The sequence below is a fragment of the Oryctolagus cuniculus genome, chromosome 17 (assembly GCF_964237555.1).
Source record: "Oryctolagus cuniculus chromosome 17, mOryCun1.1, whole genome shotgun sequence".
NCBI lineage: Eukaryota > Metazoa > Chordata > Mammalia > Lagomorpha > Leporidae > Oryctolagus > Oryctolagus cuniculus.
The window spans coordinates 59,785,240-59,806,356 of record NC_091448.1 but is presented as its reverse complement, the minus strand read 5'-3'; the positions used below and the strand labels follow the sequence as shown (position 1 = coordinate 59,806,356).

The following is a 21,117-nucleotide window of genomic DNA, read 5'->3' as shown; positions in this document are numbered from 1 at the left end:
CCATGGAACCTTTTTTTTTTTTTGATTTACGCAAGAGTTAAGAACGGTGACCCTACCCCGTAATCCACCGAACAGAATCTGTGCTGTATCGTGCCTGCTCACCCCCTGCAGTTTCACCTCTGATGATAGCAAAGGCCCTTGCTGCTGCTTTTAAAGCCCATCGAGTGCTAGGAAGATGCGTGTGTCGAATGAGGCGGCAAACTCAGATGACTAGATAGGAAATAATTTTGTAGGTAGTTTTTAAGGGTTCAGCTCCACCTACATTTCAGTGGAGTCTTTCTTGTATTTATGATACAGAAAAGATCAAATAAGATTGTCCAAGATGCTGGATTATGGTGATATTTGCAAAAATGTATAATGAAGTAACTGAACTGTACAGATAAAAATGGGTGAATTTTCTGGTATGTCAATTTACACCTCAATAAAGCTGTTTTATTTATAAAATTGCCCATGACTTCTTTTCCCATTTGGTCATGTGTCATTACAGTCACAGTAATCACATTTTAATATTCTTTTCACTTAATATTACTTTATCATTTATTTAGCACATGCGTATTAAACATTCATATGCTAGACCTTGTTCTATGCATATTTCATTAGGATGGGTTTCTAAAATTGGCTGTTTTAAGGTTTTGCATACAAATCACAATTCCCAAGACCTTATGCTAATTTACATCCTTGCTGGCAGTAATGAGAATATCTTTCTTAATCTCTTAGACCCTCTAGCATTGACTAATATTTTTTTAATTTTATATATACACTTTTTTGTTGAGGCAGAGATACAGAGAAATATCTCAGCAGACATCCACAACAGTCCTGGCTCAGCTAACCAAAGACAGGAGCCCAGAATTCAATCCAGATCACCCACTAGGTTGTTAGGACCGGGTACTCAACCATCACTTTTTGCCTCACAGGATGCACATTAGCAGGAAACTGAAATTGGAAGGTATTCCAACAGGACAAGCAGACAAACCAAGCAGCATCTTAACTGCTTTGCTAAATACCCACCCCGACTAATATTTTTTTCATAAATTTTCTAGATTTAATATTTTTTAAAATTGTTATCCATAAGATTACACCACCTCATGTATTTATTGAGAATTTAGGTCTAAACACTTTTCTTCTCACTTTGTGTTCTGTTAAGGACATTAATGGCAAAGAGCTGCAAGTGATAGGCCCATTGTTTTCTTAGCTATTAATTTATATTTTGATTCTACAACTGTGGGAATCAAATTATAAGCAAGTTTGTTTTCAAGATCTGTGAAAGAGGCCCAGGTTTTATTTGCAAAATATTATATGTACAGTGTGTTTTGTAAAAAAAAAATTTCTCCCTGTTTTCAATAGATTCACAAAAATTCGGGGCCAGAAATCAAAATTTTTTAAATAAAAAACATGGCCGGCGCCGCGGCTCACTAGGCTAATCCTCCGCCTTGCAGCACCGGCACACCAGGTTCTAGTCCCGGTCGGGGCGCCGGATTCTGTCCCGGTTGCCCCTCTTCCAGGCCAGCTCTCTGCTGTGGCCAGGGAGTGCAGTGGAGGATGGCCCAAGTGCTTGGGCCCCGCACCCCATGGGAGACCAGGATAAGTACCTGGCTCCTGCCATCGGATCAGCGGGGTGCGCCGGCCGCGGCGGCCATTGGAGGGTGAACCAACGGCAAAGGAAGACCTTTCTCTCTGTCTCTCTCTCACTGTCCACTCTGCCTGTCAAAAAAAATTTTTTTAAATAAAATAAATAAAAAATCAATAAATAAAACATATAAAGATTGTTATCTTTCATTATATACTTTGAATAACACTTGCCATTTTAAATTGTTCTCTCATAGTTTTAAAATTTCTTTTAAAATAACCTACTTATGTTGTATAACATGTGCATGAAATGATCTCCACACTTCTGACTTAACCATTCTAACCTGAAAAATAGGAAGCTAATAATAGTATAATCAAAGCTTTTGTGGTGTGATGGAGAAAGTAGTATGACTCAAAAAAGAGCAAATCATTCATTCTGTTTTCAGGAACTTAGAATAAGGAAAGCATCTCCAGTTAGCTTTTCTTTGGAATTGGGCTTTAAAAATAGGAATAGATACGTAGGAAGGGCCAAGTCATTCTTAGGGTAGTAAAGGCGTTAGTCAAGTCTTGGTTGAGTAAATAATTCTAAATGTATCTCTGGTTTAAGGATAGGAGAGGAACAGGAAAAAAAAAATCTGTTGTTGTTATTGGTTTATTTAATCCTCTCAACAACCCTGTGAGCAAGGTACTATTGTTATTCCCATTTCACAAATCTGGAAGCTAAATCACAAGTTAAAATACAAAAGTGAACAGCTGTAGTGAAAGAGCTGGGGCCCTGTGCGTCTTCTGGGTTCCAAACCATTACACCCAATCCACAGAGCCTTGAATGCCATGTCAGTCGATGAAATATCTGTATTGATTCCCAGTTTATGTTTTAAGAAGCACTGTTTAAACATCAAGCTGCAGTTTAAACAAAAAAAAAAGAAAGAAGAATGCCTTGGCCTGAGAAGTCTAGGAAAATTAGCCAGATGTGCTGTCTCCCATTTAGAGGCTCACAATCCTTAGAATATTGACATCTCTGAGAACTGACTATTTAAAAAAAAATCCTGTTTCACTTTGTTGAATCTACTATTTCTGTAATTTATGTAACCACTGAAATACATGTTAAGATACGCATATCCTGGATGTCATTGAATGCATTTGGTGGAAAAGTGACAATCAGTTCTGTGTTTTGGGAAAGCTGATTCTGGTAGCAATATAAAGAAGGAAGGAAAGATCAGAGCTGGGAAAAACCCATCCTCTGAATTGAACTGTCAACTCTCATATATCACATTTCCATGTTATTTCTGCTCTGTATACTGTTTCTGTAATCAGTTTGACATTCCTGTCTTAATTACTGTAGCTTTCATAATGCCGTTATCTCATATGATCAGCACTCTCTTCCTTGGGGTATGTTTGCTATTTTTGACCTTTTTTCTTCTGAATACATTTTAGAATTAGCTTGTTCATGTCCAAGGAAAAATCTTACTGGCATTTGTATTGGCGTTTCAGTGAGTCTATTGATAAATATATGGTATGTTGCTTCACTTACATTGACCTCCTGTAATGTCTGTTAGTAGTTTTGTAATTAAGGTCTTACAGATGATATTGAGATGATGAGTAATGTCCTTTAATCTGTTTCCCATATCTAGAGCTTTTTGATACAAATATTACAATGTTAACTTTCTCATACTTTGATATCTCCTTTTTATCTGTCAAATGTATTAAGCACATCTAATAATTTCAGTTTCTGCAATCACATCTGACTCTACTCTTTGTTCTAGTAACCTATCCTTAATTTAAAAAAATTGTATTTCAGATTTTGTATTTTCAGGTTATAAATGCTCAACCTGGAATGGAAAACCAAATCCAATGAATTAGTTGTTTAATGCAGAATAACAAATCATCTTACACCTTAGTTGCTTAAAACAATATTACTTTCTGTATCATGATTTCAGACAGAGCACAATTATCCGCCCAATGGTGATTAGTACCTTCCAGACTGGGGACTGGAATTACTTGAAGGCTCGTTCACTTACACCTGTGACTGTCAGCTCGCAACTTAGAGATGCTGGCCAGAACATTCGTGTGGCTTCGGCTTCCTGCCAAGCTGGTGGCTGGGTTCCTGGACAATGTCCTGAGAGAGAGGCTGTGCGAGGGATAGCCGTATTGCCTTTTATGACCTTGCTCTAGCAATCCTGCAGTTTCACAAGTCAGGTCCAGATAACTAGGAGAACAGTAGATGCCACCTCCTGGGGCAGGTCATTAGGGTTCTAGAAATGCATGTGGGATTAGAAATGCTGATTTATGGCTATTTTTAGAAGACACAAGCTACCCCACCAGGTAAAGGCAGGTGTGTGCTGTACAGTTCTCACAGGGTGACAGTTTTCTCATTTCCCCTTCCATAGAACCAGGTCTGAGAACTCCATCTGGAGTGAGTGAATTGTCTTTTGAAAGCGCCCTCTTTAAATGGAGGTGGCTTTATTTGCGCCCAAGCTTTATCCACTACTCACCTAATATTGGCAACCAAGGATATGCAGATTCCGTCAAGTGCCAGAGAGTCAGCCCTATAATGCCTCTCAGAATTCATGCTTACTGATTGTTTTGCTCCTTGAGAAAAAAAAAAAAAAAAAACCTTACTGTCCTCTCAACTTGGCCATGTACCTAGAATATATTTGCCTGTTATCTCACATGTTCAGGTATTCTATGCTGAAAGGAATTCTACAGATATCTGATTCACCATACATCCTTTATGTTATTTTTGATAATTCTGTGTAATCCATGATTATTTAAAATTTTCTTTATTGAGATACATTTATATCCAGTCTCAATTGTTAGTCTCATGTCTAACTCTGTTCTTTCTAACCCAATATATTTGGGATCCTTAAAAAAAAATTTATTGATTGTATACTAAGAATGAAGTAAATATTTTTAAAATACAAATTATATTTATATTTTTAAGATTTATGGGTAGAAGACCTTTCTCTTTGTCTCTCCCTGTGTCTGTAGCTATACCTCTTAAATATTTGACAGGTAGAGATACAGAGAGAAGGAGAGACAGAAAGAGAAAGGTCTTCCATCTGCTGGTTCACTCCCCAAATGGCTACAATGGCCAGAGTTGGGCCTATCTGAGGCCAAGAGCCAAGAGCTTCTTCCAGGTTTCCCATGCATGTGCAGGGACCCAAGAACTTGGGCCATCTTTTGCTGCTTTCGAGGCCATACCAGAGAGCTGGATTGGAAGTGAGCAGCTGGGACTCAAACCAGCACCCATATGGATGCTGGCATTGCAGGCAGCGGCTTTGCCCACTAGGCTACAGTGCCAGCCCCAAGTTATATTTCTTTAAGGAAGTTAGGGAAACTTCAGAATATGACTCAGAGGTCCTGACTATTATATTTCTGTTTAATTACACACATCTAAATACTTAGGTCCTTTTCTATAAGGTCTAGGTTGATGTGGTTACCATGTGGTCACACCAACCAAAGAATGCATAGGCATCCAGTAGTTGGAAACAGTACCTATTCATAAATGATGATGCTGATGTGTTACCTGGTAGGTTAAATATTTATTAGGATTTTATGTCTTTCTAAATGTATGCTTACTTATATTTTTCTTTTTTTTTTAAGATTTTATTTATTTATTTGAGAGGTAGAGTTACAGAGAGTGAGAGGGAGAGACAGAGATAAAGGTCTTCCCTCTGTTGGTTCACTCCCCAAATGCCACAACAGCTGGAGCTGGGCCGATCTGAAGCCAGGAGCCAAGTGCCTCCTCCCGCTCTCCCATATGGGTGCAGGGGCCCAAGTACTTGAGCCATCTTCTGCTTCTTTCCCAGGCCATTAGCAGGGAGCTGGATTGCAAGTGGAGCAGCTGGGACTCGAACCGGCACCCATATGGGATGCTGGCACCCGTATGGGATGCTGGCTCTGTAGGCAGAGGTTTAATCTAGTGCATCACAGCTCTGACCCCACTCCTACCTTTTTCTTAAAATTAAGATTTTAATGTATATGTCAGATAACCTTATATACCTCTATTTTGAACCTACCTGGTGAGGAAATGCTTATAAAAATATTGATGTCTTGCCAACTATTTACTTAATTGGAGTATGTTACACTTTTAAGAGTTTTTATTACTGAGTTACAGAGTTTTAAGTGTAGAAATAAAGGAGTTGTTTCACTATGAGAAGCCATAAAGGAAATGCTAATGAAACATGAGGGAAGTGGTGATTTCAGAGACTAAAGAGAAATCCCACAGGCAACAAGGGTCGCCAGTAGACAGTGAGAAGAAAAGCTGCAAGTGTGCAAGAGAAAAGTACCGCAATACTAACCTGATGAAAGTATGGAAAGGAGGAGTGGGCATGTGCACAGCAGTTAAGCTGCCACTTGGGACAGCCTAGGGTGCCTGAATCTGAGTCCAGCTGTGGTCCCATTCCGGCGTCCAGCTAATATGTACCCTGAGAGGTAGCAGGTGGTAGCTCCAGTTGTTGGGTAAAGCCACCCACTTGGGAGGCCTGGATTGAGTTCATTTGCTGTTGCTTATAGATAATTAGGGAGTGAGCCAGGAAATCAGAGATCCCCTTTGCCCCCAACCGGTCTCTGTGTGTGTATGTTTCTTTGCCTTTGAAATAAAAACATATAAAAATTATTTTTTAAAAAAAGGTATGGAGCCCCTCTTCCAGGCCAGCCCTCTGCTGTGGCCAGGGAGTGCAGTGGAGGATGGCCCAGGTGCTTGGGCCCTGCACCCCACGGGAGACCAGGAAAAGCACCTGGCTCCTGGCTCCTGCCATCGGATCAGCGCGGTGCGCCGGCCGCAGCGCGCTGACCGCGGCGGCCATTGGAGGGTGAACCAACGGCAAAGGAAGACCTTTCTCTCTGTCTCTCTCTCTCACTGTCCACTCTGCCTGTCAAAAAAAAAAAAAAAAAAAAAAAAAAAAAAAAAGGTATGGAATGGGAATAATCAAAATGTATTGCAATTGGAAAAGCTTGATATTGGTGTCACAACATCACCGTAGTGAGCTAAACATTGTACCCATTTGTGCATACTTTTCCTTTCACCTGATTCATTTATGCCTGTCTTGTTTGAAAAAGACACTGTCCTCTATGTTCTTGTTAAGGACCATCTGTAAATCATAAATGGGAAAAACTAACAAAAAGTATCATTTCCATTAGTAAAAGTCAGTATGACTTTTTTGGGAATAATGAAAAACTATGCTATTTACAGGAATGGTTTATTGGTTAATAACAGCATCTGGAAGTGTGTTGATTTTGGCTACAGAGATGTGCTCCATAGTTTTTTCAATTTTTTTTATTTTAATGATCCTTTTAAGAATTGGTTTACCAATTTTAAGGATATAATTCTGTTTTATAGTAATAATTCGTGAATGAAAGATTTTGTCCAGTGAAAATATGTTTTTTTAACATTCTTTTAATTGTGGTAAAATATAACAAAGTTTGCCATTTTAAATGTTTTTTAATTGTGGTAAAATATACATAACAAAATTTACTATTTTCAACATTTTGATGTGTTTGATTTAGTGGCAGTAAGTAGGTTCACAGTATTGTGTAACCATCACCACTATTTCATCATCCAAAACAGAAACTTTACACCTATTAAGCAATAACTCCCCATTCCTTCCCACCCCACCCCCAGCCTGTCTCTGTGAATTAGACTTTTCTAGGTTCCTCATTAAAGAGAAATCATACAAGAATTGTCATTGTGTGTCTGGTTTATGTTAATTAGCATAATTTTTCAGGGTCCATCCATGCCAGAACTTACTCCTTTTTCTGGCTGAATAATCCATTTTGTGTATTCGTATAAGCCACATTTTACTTATTCACCCACCTTTTGATACACACTGGGGTGGTTTCCACTTTTTGGCTATTTTGAATAATGCTCCTATGAACACTGATTGAACATGTGTCCATGAACTAATTTTCAATTCCTTTGAGTAAAATTCTGAATATAATTTCTGAATTATGCATAGGATCACTTTGTGTTTAATTTAAAAAAAAAAAAGATTTATTTATTTATTTGAAAGGCAGAGTTAGAGAGGGAGAGACAGATCTTCTATCTGCTGGGTCACTCCCCAAGTGGCCACAACTTAGCTGGGGCTGTGGTGGGCAAAATCCAAGGAAATTTATATGCATCTCCTGGGTGGATTGCAGGGGCCCAAGTTGGCACGCTGCGGCCGGCGCACCACACTGATCCGAAGGCAGGAGCCAGGTGCTTCTCCTGGTCTCTCATGGGGTGCAGGGCCCAAGCACTTGGGCCATCCTCCACTGCACTCCCGGGCCACAGCAGAGAGCTGGCCTGGAAGAAGGGCAACCGGGACAGAATCCGGTGCCCCGACCGGGACTAGAACCCTGTGTGCCGGCGCCACTAGGTGGAGGATTAGCCTAGTGAGCCGCGGCACTGCCTCTTGAGCCATCTTACACTGCTTTCCCAGGCCAGCTGGCAGGGAGCTGGATCAGAAGTGGAGCAGCTGGGACTCCAACCAGCACTCGACCTGCTACACTACGGTGCCCGGTCTCTCTTATATTTAAATTTCTGAGGGATTACTGAGCTGCTTTCCTTAGCAGCTCTGCTTTACATTCTCATCATCAGTGCGCTAGGGTTCCAGTTTCTTCACATCCTCATTGACACTTGTAATGTTCCATTTTTTTTAACTATAGCCATCCTAGTGGGTATGAAATTATCTTCTTATAGTTTTGATTTGCACTTTGCTAACAATTAACAATGGCTAGCATCTTGTCACATGCTTATTGGCTATCTGTATTTGAAAATCTCTATTCAAGTCCTTTGTCCATTTAAAAAAATACTTTTTTTTTTCATTTTATTTGAAAGAGATAAAAATCTTCCATCCGCTGGTTCACTCCCCCAATTGCCTGCAACAGCTGAAGCCAGGAGCCCAGAACTCAATTTGGGTCTCCCGTATGAGTGGCAGGGATTCAAGTGCTTGAGCCTTCATCTGCTGCTTGCCAGGCTGTGCTTTAGCAGGAAGCTAGAATTGGAAGCAGAGCTGGCACTCAAACCCAGGCACTCCAACCGCCATCTTAACCTCTGTACCAAATACTTGACCCCCTCCCATATTTTTTAAATTCCAGGGGCCAGGATCAGCCGGTGTGCTGGCCGCAGCGTGCCAGCCGCGGCGGCCATTGGAGGGTGAACCAATGGCAAAGGAAGACCTTTCTCTTTGTTTCTCTCTCTCTCACTGTTCACTCTGCCTGTCAAAAAAAAAATTCCAGGGGCCAGGTAAAGCTGCCACCTGCAGTGCCAGGATCCCATATGGGCACCGGTTTGAGTCCCGGCTGCTTCACTTCCGATCGGGCTCTCTGCTATGGCTTGGGAAAGCAGTAGAAGATGGCCCAGGTCCTTGGGCCCCTGTGCCCACGTGGGAACACCCAAGGGAAGCTCCTGGCCCCTGGCTTCGGATCAGCACAGCTCCTTCGGTTGCGCCAACTGGGGAGTGAACCAGCGAATAGAAGACCTCTCTCTGCCTCTCCTTCTCTTTCTGTGTAACTCTGACTTTCAAATAAATAAGTAAATCTTTAAAAATTCCACTTTATTTTATTTTACTTTATTTTTAATGGGAAATCTCCTATTTATTTTCATTTTATTTGGAAGAGAGACAAGACCTTCCATCTGCTGGTTTACTCCCCAAATGCCTAGGGCCAGGCCAGGCCAAAGCCAAGAGCCTGGAACCCAATCTGAGTCCCCTCTCTTGGGGGGCCAGGGAGTGAGGGGGACAGGGACCCAACTACTTGAGCCATTTTCTGCTACCTCCCAGGGTGCACATTAGCAAGAAGCTAGAGTCAGAAGCAGAGCCAGGACTTGATCCCACGTTTTCCAATACTGGATATGAGCATCCCAAGCAAGCAGTGTCTTAACTACCATGGCAAACACCTGCCCCTAGTTTAATTTTTAAGCAGTTTCTAATAAGCATAATCACCCACCAATGGACAAGCCTCTGAATTTAGGAATTGTATGGTCAGTGTACACACTAGACCTTTCATGTATCATCAAATATCAATCTTTTTAAACAAAGCAGGGGGCAGGGAAATATAGTTTGTGTATATGTGTATGGTATATGGCTCCCAAAATAAAATGTCCATCACAAAACTGACTATAGTTTTTAATCTGATGTGAAAATCAATGAAAACTCAAAAAGTGTGATACATACAATACAAAATTAAATGTATTGGCCAGCGGTGCAGCTCAGTAGGCTAATCCTCCGCCTAAAGCACCGGCAGCCCAGGTTCTAGTCCCCGTTGGGGCGCTGGATTCTGTCCCGGTTGTTTCTCTTCCAGTCCAGCTCTCTGCTGTGGCCCGAGAGGGCAGTGGAGGATGGCCCAAGTACTTGGGCCCTGCACCCGCAAGAGAGACCAGGAGGAAGCACCTGGCTTCGGATTGGCGCAGCGCACTGGCCGTGGTGGCCATTTGGGGGGTGAACCAACAGAAGGAAGACCTTTGTCTCTGTCTCTCTCTCTCTCACTATCTAGCTCTGCCTGTCAAAAAAAATTAAATGTATTGTCTGTAGTCTTTTTAGGGTTAGTTTGTTGGATACAATGTAATGACTGACTCCAGAGTTCAAATAGTTCAAAGTCAGCACCAGAAGAAGACTTACCAAAGTTTAAAAGTTTCTCCTGGGAGTTTTTGTCTGACCTACAAGGCTAAGCTGAGCCTTCTCAGTGTTTCATGAGTGCCTGCAGTATGCTGGAGAATGGAGACAATACACAGCTGAGTGAGACCGGGCGTTTTAAGGTCAATGACATTTAAAAATTAACCAGGGAGAGCAATTCATACTTACAGGCAGAAAACTGGAATGATTCCTTGCCAGGGAAAGTAGGAGAAGGCCACCTAAAGGAAATGAGAGTTGATCTGCGTGAATTGTAAGTTAGGAAGAGAGGGAAGAGAAAAGGTACACAATCCCTCCCTGGGCGTTCTGGCTTGTGTTATCTAATCCGCCAGAAAGCCGGCTAATGTAGTCTTTTTTTTTTTTTTTTTAAAGATTTATTTATTTATTTTTGAAAGAGTAATACAGAGAGAGGAGAGGCGGGGGGGTCTTCTATCTGATGGTTCACTCCCCAATTGGCTGCAAGGGCTGGAGCTGTGCTGATCCAAAGCCAGGAGCCAGGAACTTCCTCCATGACTCCCACACGGGTACAGGGGCCCAAGGACTTGGGCCATCTCCTACCGCTTTCCCAGGGCATAGTAGAATGCTGGATCAGAAGTGGAGCAGCCAGGTCTCGAACTGGCGCCCATATGGGATGCCAGCGCTTCAGGCCAGGGTGTTAACCTGCTGTGCCACAGCACCGGCCCCAAGGCTAATGTAGTCTTTAGCCCCGCTTTGCAGGTGAAGAAACTGGGACTGAAGAGTTAAGGAACTTGGATAAATCACACATGCAGTCATTTATGGAGAGTTGAATTAATGGGCTACCTGAGCTAAACAAATGCTCACCATTGAGTCCAGAACTCTTCAATGAAAAGAAGATATTTGGGGCCAGCACTGTGGCGCAGCAGGTTAAGCCACCAATTGCTGGTTGAGTCCCTGCTGCTCTACCTCTAACACAGCTCCCTGCCAATGTGCCTGGGAGGGACTTGGGTCCCTGTCACCCTCATGGGAGACCTGGATGGGGTTCTTGACCCAGAGCTGGTTACTGTGGCTACTTGGGGAGTGAATCAATAGATGGAAGATTGATATCTCTCTCTATCTCCCATTCAAATACATCTTTTCGTGAAAAATAAATAAATATGAGTATTTTCCTAAATGGTGCTTGTGCATTTTCCTATAATATTCAGGAGTAACAAACACCCTGTTCTTTCAATAAATGTTAAACATATTTGAGAACTATCAATTTATAGAGGCCAAAACCCAGAGAGTACCCAACTACCTCAGTTGTTCTAAGCGGTTACACAAGGGTGGATCCTATGTTTGCCTACCTCGAAGCCAGTACTGTCGGTGACATACTGTGCCTCCTCTTGCATGTGGCTGAAATGCAGCAATGAGAGATTGAGAGAACTTAGGAATGGTGATTCTAAAGAGTGTGCTGCTGGTAGTCTTCTCACAAGAGCATCTTCCAATAACCTTAGCATTACCTTTTCCTCAATTTTTTTTATCATAACTGCACATATCTTAAATCCATAAGATGGTATAAGAATTCATGGAGAGGCAGGTCCCCACTGTTAAAGAAATCTGCTACTCTGTATTTGTTATCCTCAGGAAACTACTACAATCAAGGGGAGATTCGTAAGAAAGAACTCTTGCAGAGCTGTGGTGTTTTGGGAATCCCACCCTCCAGTGTAATGATTATTGACAACAGGTAATTTCTCATTTACCAACATAGAAATTCATTGGCAATAAATATGCAGGGGTGCCTTAAAAAGACTCACAAAATGAATGTGAATGGATAAGAACATCTTATTTAAGAAGTCTAATAGAGTAGCTTCACAGTTGTTTTTATTTTTTTTTAATTTATTTATTTGAAAGGCCTACAGAGAGGGAGAGAGAGGGACAGAGAGACCACCCATCTGCTGATTTCACTCTCCAAATGACTGCAACAGCCAAAGCTAGGCCAGGCCAAAGCCAGGATCCAGGAGCTTCCTCTGGGTCTCCCTTGTGGGTGCAGGGGCTCAAGCACTTGAGCCGTTTTCTGCTGCTTTCCCAGGTGCATTAGCAGGGAGCTGGATCAGAAATAGAACAACTAGGTCTTGAACTGGCACCCAGATGTAATCCTGGCACTGCAGGTGGCGGCTTAACCCAGGGCACCACACTTGTTTTTAAATGATAGCATAATGGAAATAAGTTTTTTCAACTGCTGTTCAGACTTTTTGGTCTCGAAATACCCACTTGTCTTTACTTTTACATCTTTAATTTTTTCTTATTATAAATTTCAAAAACACACAGAAGTATAAAGACTAGTGTCATGAACCCCAGCGTCTATTAACTAATGCCAGTAATTATCAAGACTTTGCTATACTTGCTTCTTCTGTCCCCATTTAACATCTCTTTATGTGCCTGAAGTACTTAAAGCAGACCTCAGCCACCAGGTTATTTCACTACTGTATACCTAAATGTGCATCCCTTAAGCAGGTGAACTTGTTTCCTGTAGCTGCAATGCCATTATCATCATATCCTACAAAATTGACAGAACAGTAATCTTATGGTTGCTTCAACACCCAATCCATACTGCAGTTTTTCCAAGTGGTTCAGAAATGTCTTTTTGTGGTTGGTTTGTCCAGTATCTACACAGAGTCCACACGTAATAGTTGGTTGATATCTGCATTCAATTCCCTTTCCACCATTCATGCATGGATCTGATAAAGCAACTGAGTTAGTTATATAGAATGTCCCGTTCTTTGTATTGGTTTCCTTATGGTGGTATCTATGTTATTCTTCTACTCTAATTTCTCACTTACTGAAGATTAACTGTGAAGGGTGAATTCCATTCAGGTCTTAGCTTTTGCAGGCAAGAACATTATGTACTTTGTGGTGCACCCTATCAGGAGACAAGTATTATCTGACTGTCACTATTGTGATCCTACAACAGATCAGTGAGTTCAGATGGCAATGGCTGTTCCCTTCATTCCCCCCACCTCTTAAAGATTTCCTTATTTGAAAGGCAGAGTTAGGGAGAGGAAGATATCTTCCATCACTCCCCAAATCACTACAATGGCAGGTCAAAGCCAAGGAGCCAGGAACTTCATCCAAGTCTCCCACGGGTGCAGGGGCCTGAGCACTTAGGCAACCTTCCATTGCTGTTCCAGGGCCATTAGCAGGGATCTGGATCAGATGCAGAGCAGAGGAGACTCAAACTGGCCCCCGTATGGGATACTGGTGTCACAGTCGGTGGCTTAACCCACAGTACCACAATGCCAGCCTCTGTTCCCTTAATTTATAAAGACCCCCATCAATCTTTCATAATGTTGTCATGACCATTGCTTAAATCATTAATTACTTGGAAGTTGCAAAATCGGGAGTTATTAATTGTTTCACTGTGTTACAAAGCCTGTGTGCTTTATAGCCCTCAGAGACTTTTATTTTTTGTCCAGTTAGGCCAGAGAAGGCTATGAGGTTGGTCTAGGCTAGGGCCTAGATACAGGACTACGTAGGATACAGAGCAAGAAGGTATATTCCAAGTGCCAAATCCACAGCAAAGTTTAACTGAAAGGTAGGTAAAACAGAAGTAAGCAAAGGAAAGCAGGCCAGAAAGAAAGGCTGTGGGTAGCACCTAGAATACTGCCCAACACCTTTAGAAGATCCACAGCAGAGCCTGGAGGTGGGAAGAAACTCTTAGTGGCTCTAAGCTGATTAAGACCACTTTAGCAAGAAAAATCCAGTGGATTGTTAGGCTTAAACTGCTCCTTGCATTGTCCATGAGCTCAGTCATTCTCCCTGAGGTTCCTTTTCCACTTAAACATCTGCATTAGCTGCTTTTCTTATAATTAATATTATTATTTTATAGTTTATTTATTTTCATTTACTTGAAAGGCAGAGTGACAGAAGAGAGCTCTTCTATGCATTGGCTCACTCCTCAAATATCTGTTAACAAGCCATGGCTGGGCTAGTCCAAAACCAGCTTATCTACTATGCCACAAAAGCTTGCCCCACCACCACCCCTGTGCTGTTTGTTTGTTTGTTTGTTTCCAATGGAAACAACAGCAGAGGTGAGCTGTGATGGATCAACCATGGTAGAACCTGAGGCTCTTCCTGTTTGGACTTTCATGACATCGCGCAGAAACAAACTATCGGCAGTGGAGAGGGATGATGACTTCTGCACTTTAGAACAACCGCTCTGATGAAAGACTGGATTGAAGAGATTACGATTGTAAACCAGTTAATCTGTTGGGTTTGTGCTAGTGAAAGGAGACTGTCTCCATTTAGAGTAGCGATGTCTGAGATAGAGATAAGCAGATGAATTCAAGTCTTATGTAAGAGGTCAGAAGTGGCAGGATTTCAAGGGAAAGAATTTGAGATAAAGGAATAGATGCTGGTGGATAAAGGTTAGCCAGGATGGTTTGCAAAGGAGGAGAATTAGGTTATAAGGAAGTAACAGAATAGCTATCCTTAGCATATGGGAAGATCAAAGCCTTTGGAGCAAGTGAAATTGCCCAGAGGTTAGCTGGAGTGATTGAGAGAGTAGGAATCCTTAGAGAAACAGCTACAGAGGAGTAGGCAACTTTATCTGGATTAATGATTTGATTGAGAACATGTCAGTGTTTGACCACTAACAAATGTTGCTTGCTGGTTATGGTCATCATATTAGGCATTGTTTGGGATTGATGTCCATTTTATTAGATCTGGGAAGGCTCTTGTTCATTGCAAGACCCCACAAAGAGAGAAGGAAAAAGTTTAGATTTCCTCTGTTAGATTGTCCTCTGTTCTGGGGCCAGCACTGTGGCGTAATGGGCTTAGCCTCCACCTGCAATGCTGACATCCCATAAGAATTCCCATTCATGCCTAGGCTGCTCCTCTTCTGATCCAGCTCTCTGATTATGGCCTGGGAAAGCAGTGGAAGATGGCCCAAGTGTTTGGGCCCCTAACCAGCATGGAAGACCCTGAGGTAGCTCTACCTCTCAAATAAATAAATAAAATATTTTTTAAGAAATCTGTGTACATTTTTATAGTATTTTATTTGAGAAAATTCAAAACTTAGAGTTCCTTGAAAAGATAACAATGCCTGGAAGCCTTTTCATAAACCCTCTGGTCTTCTCATGGGCTTCATTCTGGAGGACGAGTGAGAAAAAGGTCAGGTGTACAGCTTCTAACTTCTCAGGCTGGGGTGGTGGGGAACCGGGAGAGTCCTGATTATGATAGAATAAAACAGAGGCGATCCCCCTGTTATAACCCATGCCCACTAAAGTGCTTTGGGCCCCATATCTGTTTTTCAGAGAAACTTAGCCAGGTCTCATAGCTGTTTGTGGTTAAAAAAAAAATCATTAGTTGAGGTAATGCGTATGATATGTTAATCAGTCAGATTTGACCAATCCACAGGGATACACCCAGAACCATCATGGTGTACTCCATAATGATATGCAATTATTTATCAACTTAAAAAATAAAACTTAAAAATATATTAGGAAAAAATATCAGTGGTCTCATCCCAGCCTCCTTGCTCAGTGTCATCATTCAGCACCTGCTCACACACACATGCCTGTACTCCCGTAAGAAAAATAGGCAGGACTGCCCAGCCTCAAAAACCATGCCTCTTCTTCCAGTCTCCCAGTCCGTGCTTCAGAGGTACCCCGCGTTCTTGCACATCCCCACCAACGTGCCTCCCCTGTAACCCAACACTCCTCACCTTCTCCCTCCTATTCAGTCTCAAGCCCAACTCAACAACTGCCTTAGACTCTGTAGCACCGTCGCTGATTTGCCCAGGTTTCTTGGGCACTTTGGTTACATTCCCATTGTCCCACTACATCCCAGTTTACACACTAATTTCGTACGCTCGGACATAAATCCTTCTGTGTCCGTGTCCCCTACTGTTGATATAACCCTTGACACATGGAACCAGTTGCTCAATTATGTCTTTTTGAATAAATGAGTGACTCCACTGACACTGTTAGCTTTTTCCCATGGCCAGAACATAAATTTGTGGTCCTTAAGAACTCAAATAGTGCCTATGCTATCCAATCCCTTTTCCTCACTGTTTCTTTATTTACCCAGAAATGGAGATTAGCAAGCCAAATTCTGAGATTTCAGTGAAATTAATTTTACTTTCTTTAATTAAAGTCTTAAGTCCTTGACTTGAGTAGTTATTTTTAACCTCCTGGAAAGTTCTAAGTGACTATTTCGGTTGGAAGCATTTTTCTACATCTATTTATTTTTCCATGATGTAATTTGGCCTCCATTGTTCTAAGGTTTCAGCACAGTAAAAATCTTTATTTTTAAGGATAAACATTTGGTGTAATGGTTAAGACACCACTCGGGAGGCCCACAACCCAGATCAGAGTGCCCAGGTTTGATTTCTACTTCCAGTTCCAGCTTCCTGCTAAAGCACACCCTCAGATGCAGCAGGTAAGAGCTTTAGTACTTTGGTCCCTGCCACCCACCTGGAAGACCAAGATTGAGTTCCAGGTACCTGGCTTTTCCTTGGCCTAGCCCCTGCTGTTACAGGCATTCAGGGAGTAACCAGTAGACAGAAGATCCATCTCTCTCTCTCTCTCTGCCTTTCAAATAAAAATAAATAAGTAAAAATTATTTTTTAAAGATCTTATTGAGGTCGGCGCTGTGGCGTAGAGGATAAAACTGCCGCCTGCAGTGCTGGCATCTCATGTGGGCATTGGTTCAAGTCCCGGCTGCTCCACTTCCTATCCAGCTCTCTGCTATGGCCTGGGAAAACAGTAGAAGACAGCCCAAGTGCTTGGCCCCTGCACCCGTATGGGAGACCTAGAGGAGGCTCCTGGCTCCTGGCTTCAGATAGGTACAGCTCCAGCCATTGCAGCCAATTGGGGAGTGAACCAGAGAATGGAAGACTTCTCTCTCTGTGTCTCTCCTTCTCTGTGTGTAACTCTGACTTTCAAATAAATAAATAAATCTTTAAAAAAAAATCTTATTTACTTGAGAGGTACAGCTACAGAGAAAGAGGTTTTTAAAAAATAAAAATAAATATTTATTTATTTATTTGAACGACAGAATCACAGAGAGGCAGAGACAGAGAGAGAGAGGTCTTCCATCCACTGGTTCACTCCACAAATGGCTGGAGCCAGGCTGTTTCAAAGCCAGGAGCCAGGAGCTTCTTCCAGGTCTCCCATGTGGGTGCAGGGGCCCAAGAACTTGGGCCATCTTCTGCTTTCCCAGACCATAGGCAGAGAGCTGGATTGAAAGTGGAGCAGCCAGGACAAGAACTGGCATTCATCTGGGATGCTTGTGCCAGAGGCGGAGGCTTAGCCTCTTAAACCACGGTACCGCCCAATAAGTAAAAATTTTTTAAAAAAGAATCTCATTTCTCCAAGTATTTTTCTTAACATCAGTGTGCTATTACAAAGCCCGAGACTTTTATAGACTAATTTTAGCTGAACAAGGAAATAGAACCCAATATCTGCTAAGAAACATAAATGGGCCTGGCTTGCTAGCATTTCTTGGAAGTCTTTGAGTTTTCCAGTAAATCCATGTGAACCATACAGTGAAAGAAAAGCCACAATGCAGAGTCTGGGACTGCTGGGATCATGTTGGTGACAAAACCCTGTCTCCTCTTGAGACCTAGTAAGAGCCTTCTCCCTGCAAAACTCAAAAGACACCATTTGCTTGCTGCTAAAGTGGATCTCACCAAGCGTCCTCCTGCAGTCTTTTTCCAAATACACAAAGTGACTGGGCTGAAGCTCAAGGGCACAGTTCCAGTCCCTGTTGGCAAGAGCAAGGCAGGCTCCAGTCCTCCCAAAGGGTGCAAAGGACAGGAATGTTTCCTAGAAAAGGAACAGGGAAGGAGCCCAAAGTGGACCTACTGACAGGGAGCCATTAGGTGAAAACCGAAAGCCGCTTCATTACTGCTTCAAGGCCAGACCATTCTGGGAGCTGCAGGGAGGCTGCAGAAGAACTAGACTGGGGCTGGGGAGGGGCAGTTTTAACAAAGATGCATTTATAGGTAGTATTACTCATCAGAAAAGGTTTGCAAATACCACCGAAATAGGATTCAAGGTGACTTCCTGTATTGTGATATTCACTGCAGCACTGTGTGTTTTGTTTTTGTTTTAAGATGTATTTATTTACTTGAGAGTCAGAGTTACACAGAGAGAGGAGAAGCAGAGAGATCTTCGATCCACTGGTTCACTCCCCAACTGGCCGCAATGGCCGGCACCACCCTGATCCAAAGCCAAGAACCAGGAGCTTCTTCCAGGTCTCTCATGGGGGTGCAGGGATCCAAGGATTTGGGCCATCTTCCACTGCTCTGCTTTCCCAGGCCATAGCAGAGAGCTGGATCGAAGTGGGGCATCTGGGACTCAAACTGGTGCCCATATGGGATGCCAGCACTGCAGGCGGCAGCTTTACCCGCTACGCCACAGTGCCAGCCCCGGCACTGTTAACAATAGCAAAAAATTGGTAGCAACCTAATTGCCTAGCAGTTGACAGTTATATAGCCATGGTTCAAAACACAATCCAACGTTTTCTATCCAGGGGTGACATTTGGCACAGCAGTTAAAATATAGTTTAGGGCCCTCACATCCATATCACGGTTATGGATTTGAGTCCCTGCTGCACTTCAGGTTCCAGTTTCCTATTAATGCAAATCTTAAGGGGCAGCAGGTGATGGTCTACCTGCTTGGGTCCCTGAACAGGGAAATAAAATCCAATACCTACTAGGAATTCCCTGGGAAACTCAAATTGAGTTCCAGACTCCTGGCTTTGGCCTGGCCCAACCCTGCCTGTTTACAGGCATTTGGGGACTGAACCAGCAGATGGAAGATCTCTCTCTTTCTTTTTTTTTTTTTTTTCTTTTGACAGGCAGAGTGGACAGTGAGAGAGAGAGACAGAAAGAAAGGTCTTCCTTTGCCGTTGGTTCACCCTCCAATGGCCGCCGCGGCTGGCGCGCTTCGGCCGGCGCACCGCGCTGGTCCGATGGCAGGAGCCAGGAGCCAGGTGCTTTTCCTGGTCTCCCATGGGGTGCAGGGCCCAAGCACCTGGGCCATCCTCCACTGCACTCCCTGGCCACAGCAGAGAGCTGGCCTGGAAGAGGGGCAACCGGGACAGAATCCGGCGCCCCAACCGGAACTAGAACCCGGCGCCCCAACCGGGACTAGAACCCGGTGTGCCGGCGCCGCTAGGCGGAGGATTAGCCTAGTGAGCCGCGGCGCCGGCAGAAGATCTCTCTTTTGTCTGTCTCCATCTCCGTTCCTTTCAGGTAAATAACAAATCTTAAGAAAAGAAATATATATTTTTTTATTTTTTAAAAGATTTATTTTATTTATTTGAAAGACAGAGTTACAGAGAGAAAGTTAGAGACAGAGAAAAAGAGGTCCTCACCCACTGGTTCACCTCCCAAATGGCCACAACAGCCAGAGCTGAGCCGATCTGAAACCAGGAGCCTGGAGCTCCCACACGGATGCAGGGGCCCAAGGACTTGGGCTATCCTCCGCTGCCTTCCGGGGCACACCAGCATTCCAGAGCTGCATTGGAAGTGGAGCAGCTGGAACTCAAACCGACGCCCACAAGGGATGCTGGCACTGCAGACCAGGGCTTCAACCCGCCATGCCACAGCATTAGCCCTAAAAGAAAAGAATTTTAAATGAGGTTCTCTATCCACATTTAAAACCCAAGAAGATTACATAGCATAATACCAAGGGAGTATACACTTTCTTCTTTATAATTTTATTACCCATTCTTTTAATAAGGATGCATTAATAGTTATAAGTTTTATTAGATATTTTTTAAAGATTTCTTTATTTATTTGATAGGCCAAGTTACAGAGAGAGAGAAAAGGAGAGACAGAGAAAGAGAGCTTCCATCCACTGGCTCACTGCCCAAATGGCCGCAATGACCAGAGCAGGACCAGGCCGAAGCCATCCAGGTCTCCCACGTGGGTGTGGGTGGCAGGAAAGCAAGTACTTGAGCTTTCATTGCTGCCTTCCAGGCACATTACCAGGAAGCTGGATTGAAGTGGAGCTGGGACTCAAATCCTGTGCAACCACGCCCACTCCACCCCAGTAAACCTTTCCTTTCCTTTCCTTTTTTTTTTTTTTTGTTTAAATATTTATTTATTTGAAAGAGTTACAGAGAGAGGGAGAGATAGAGAGAGCTTCCATTTGTTGATTCATTCCCCAGATGGCCACAACAGCTAGAGCAGGACTAGGCTGAAGCCAGGAGTCAGGAGTTTAATCCAGGTCTCTCATGTGGGTGGTAGGCCCCCAGGCACTTGAGCCATCTGCTGCTGCTTTTCCCAGGCCATTAGCTGAGATGTGATGGGCTCCAGCATCACAGGCAGTGGCTTTACCCACTACATCATAATGCCCTACCCCCTACTAAACCTTTTCTTAGGAACCAGAATTTAGTCAGCTACCTCTTGCCTCTACTAAAATTATACTGGGGAACCAAAAATCTGTTTACGAAGCAAGCAATTCTCTAAAACGCAAGTCTCATAGATGAATAAAATGAGTGTCCACAGGAAAGGTAATTAGGTCAGCCTTCCAGATGATTTCCTTTTAATACAGAGTTCCAAGAAATTATTCTTGGTCATTTGTGGGATGTTCCAGAGAGCCCTTAGCATGAGAAAAGTTGCAGCTGCCTGTGTATGTCGCAATTTGAGATGATGGGTTGCTACATCTAGGCCTAGTTCTTCAAGACAGACACAGCTTAACTGGCTAGGTCTTGGAGGTAAAGGACAGACAGGTTTGATGTGGTGGTTGTTTGTTGTTTGTTTGTTACCTGCTACCCCTACCTACATAGTCAATCGATGTTCAACAATGATGCCAACACGATTCAGTGGGGAAAGAAAACTCTTTTCAATAAATGGTGTCAGGACAGCTAGATAGCTGCATGGAAAAAATGAAGTCAGATCCCTCCCTTACACCACACACAGAGATTGTCTCAAAAAGACCTAACTGTAAGAACTTAAACTTTAAAAAAATAGTCAGAGAGAGAGAGAGAG

The 21,117-nt window shown here is 42.9% G+C and overlaps 1 protein-coding gene and 1 long non-coding RNA gene across 11 annotated transcripts in view; both read left to right on the top strand.

Moving 5' to 3' along the window:
• The window catches only part of PIGL (phosphatidylinositol glycan anchor biosynthesis class L), a 104,445-nt gene that overhangs the window by 622 nt on the left and 82,706 nt on the right, over positions 1–21,117 (top strand). For all 10 annotated transcript variants that reach the window (XM_051824461.2, XM_017348853.3, XM_017348852.3 and 7 more), the window contains exon 2: positions 11,760–11,859. In XM_051824461.2, the coding sequence (XP_051680421.1) occupies positions 11,760–11,859 (100 nt within the window). The remainder of the gene's footprint in view (positions 1–11,759; positions 11,860–21,117) is intronic.
• LOC138846229 (uncharacterized) lies at positions 176–7,247 on the top strand. The gene is made up of 2 exons (XR_011383683.1): positions 176–6,198; positions 6,480–7,247. It is a non-coding gene; the product is annotated as an uncharacterized lncRNA (long non-coding RNA).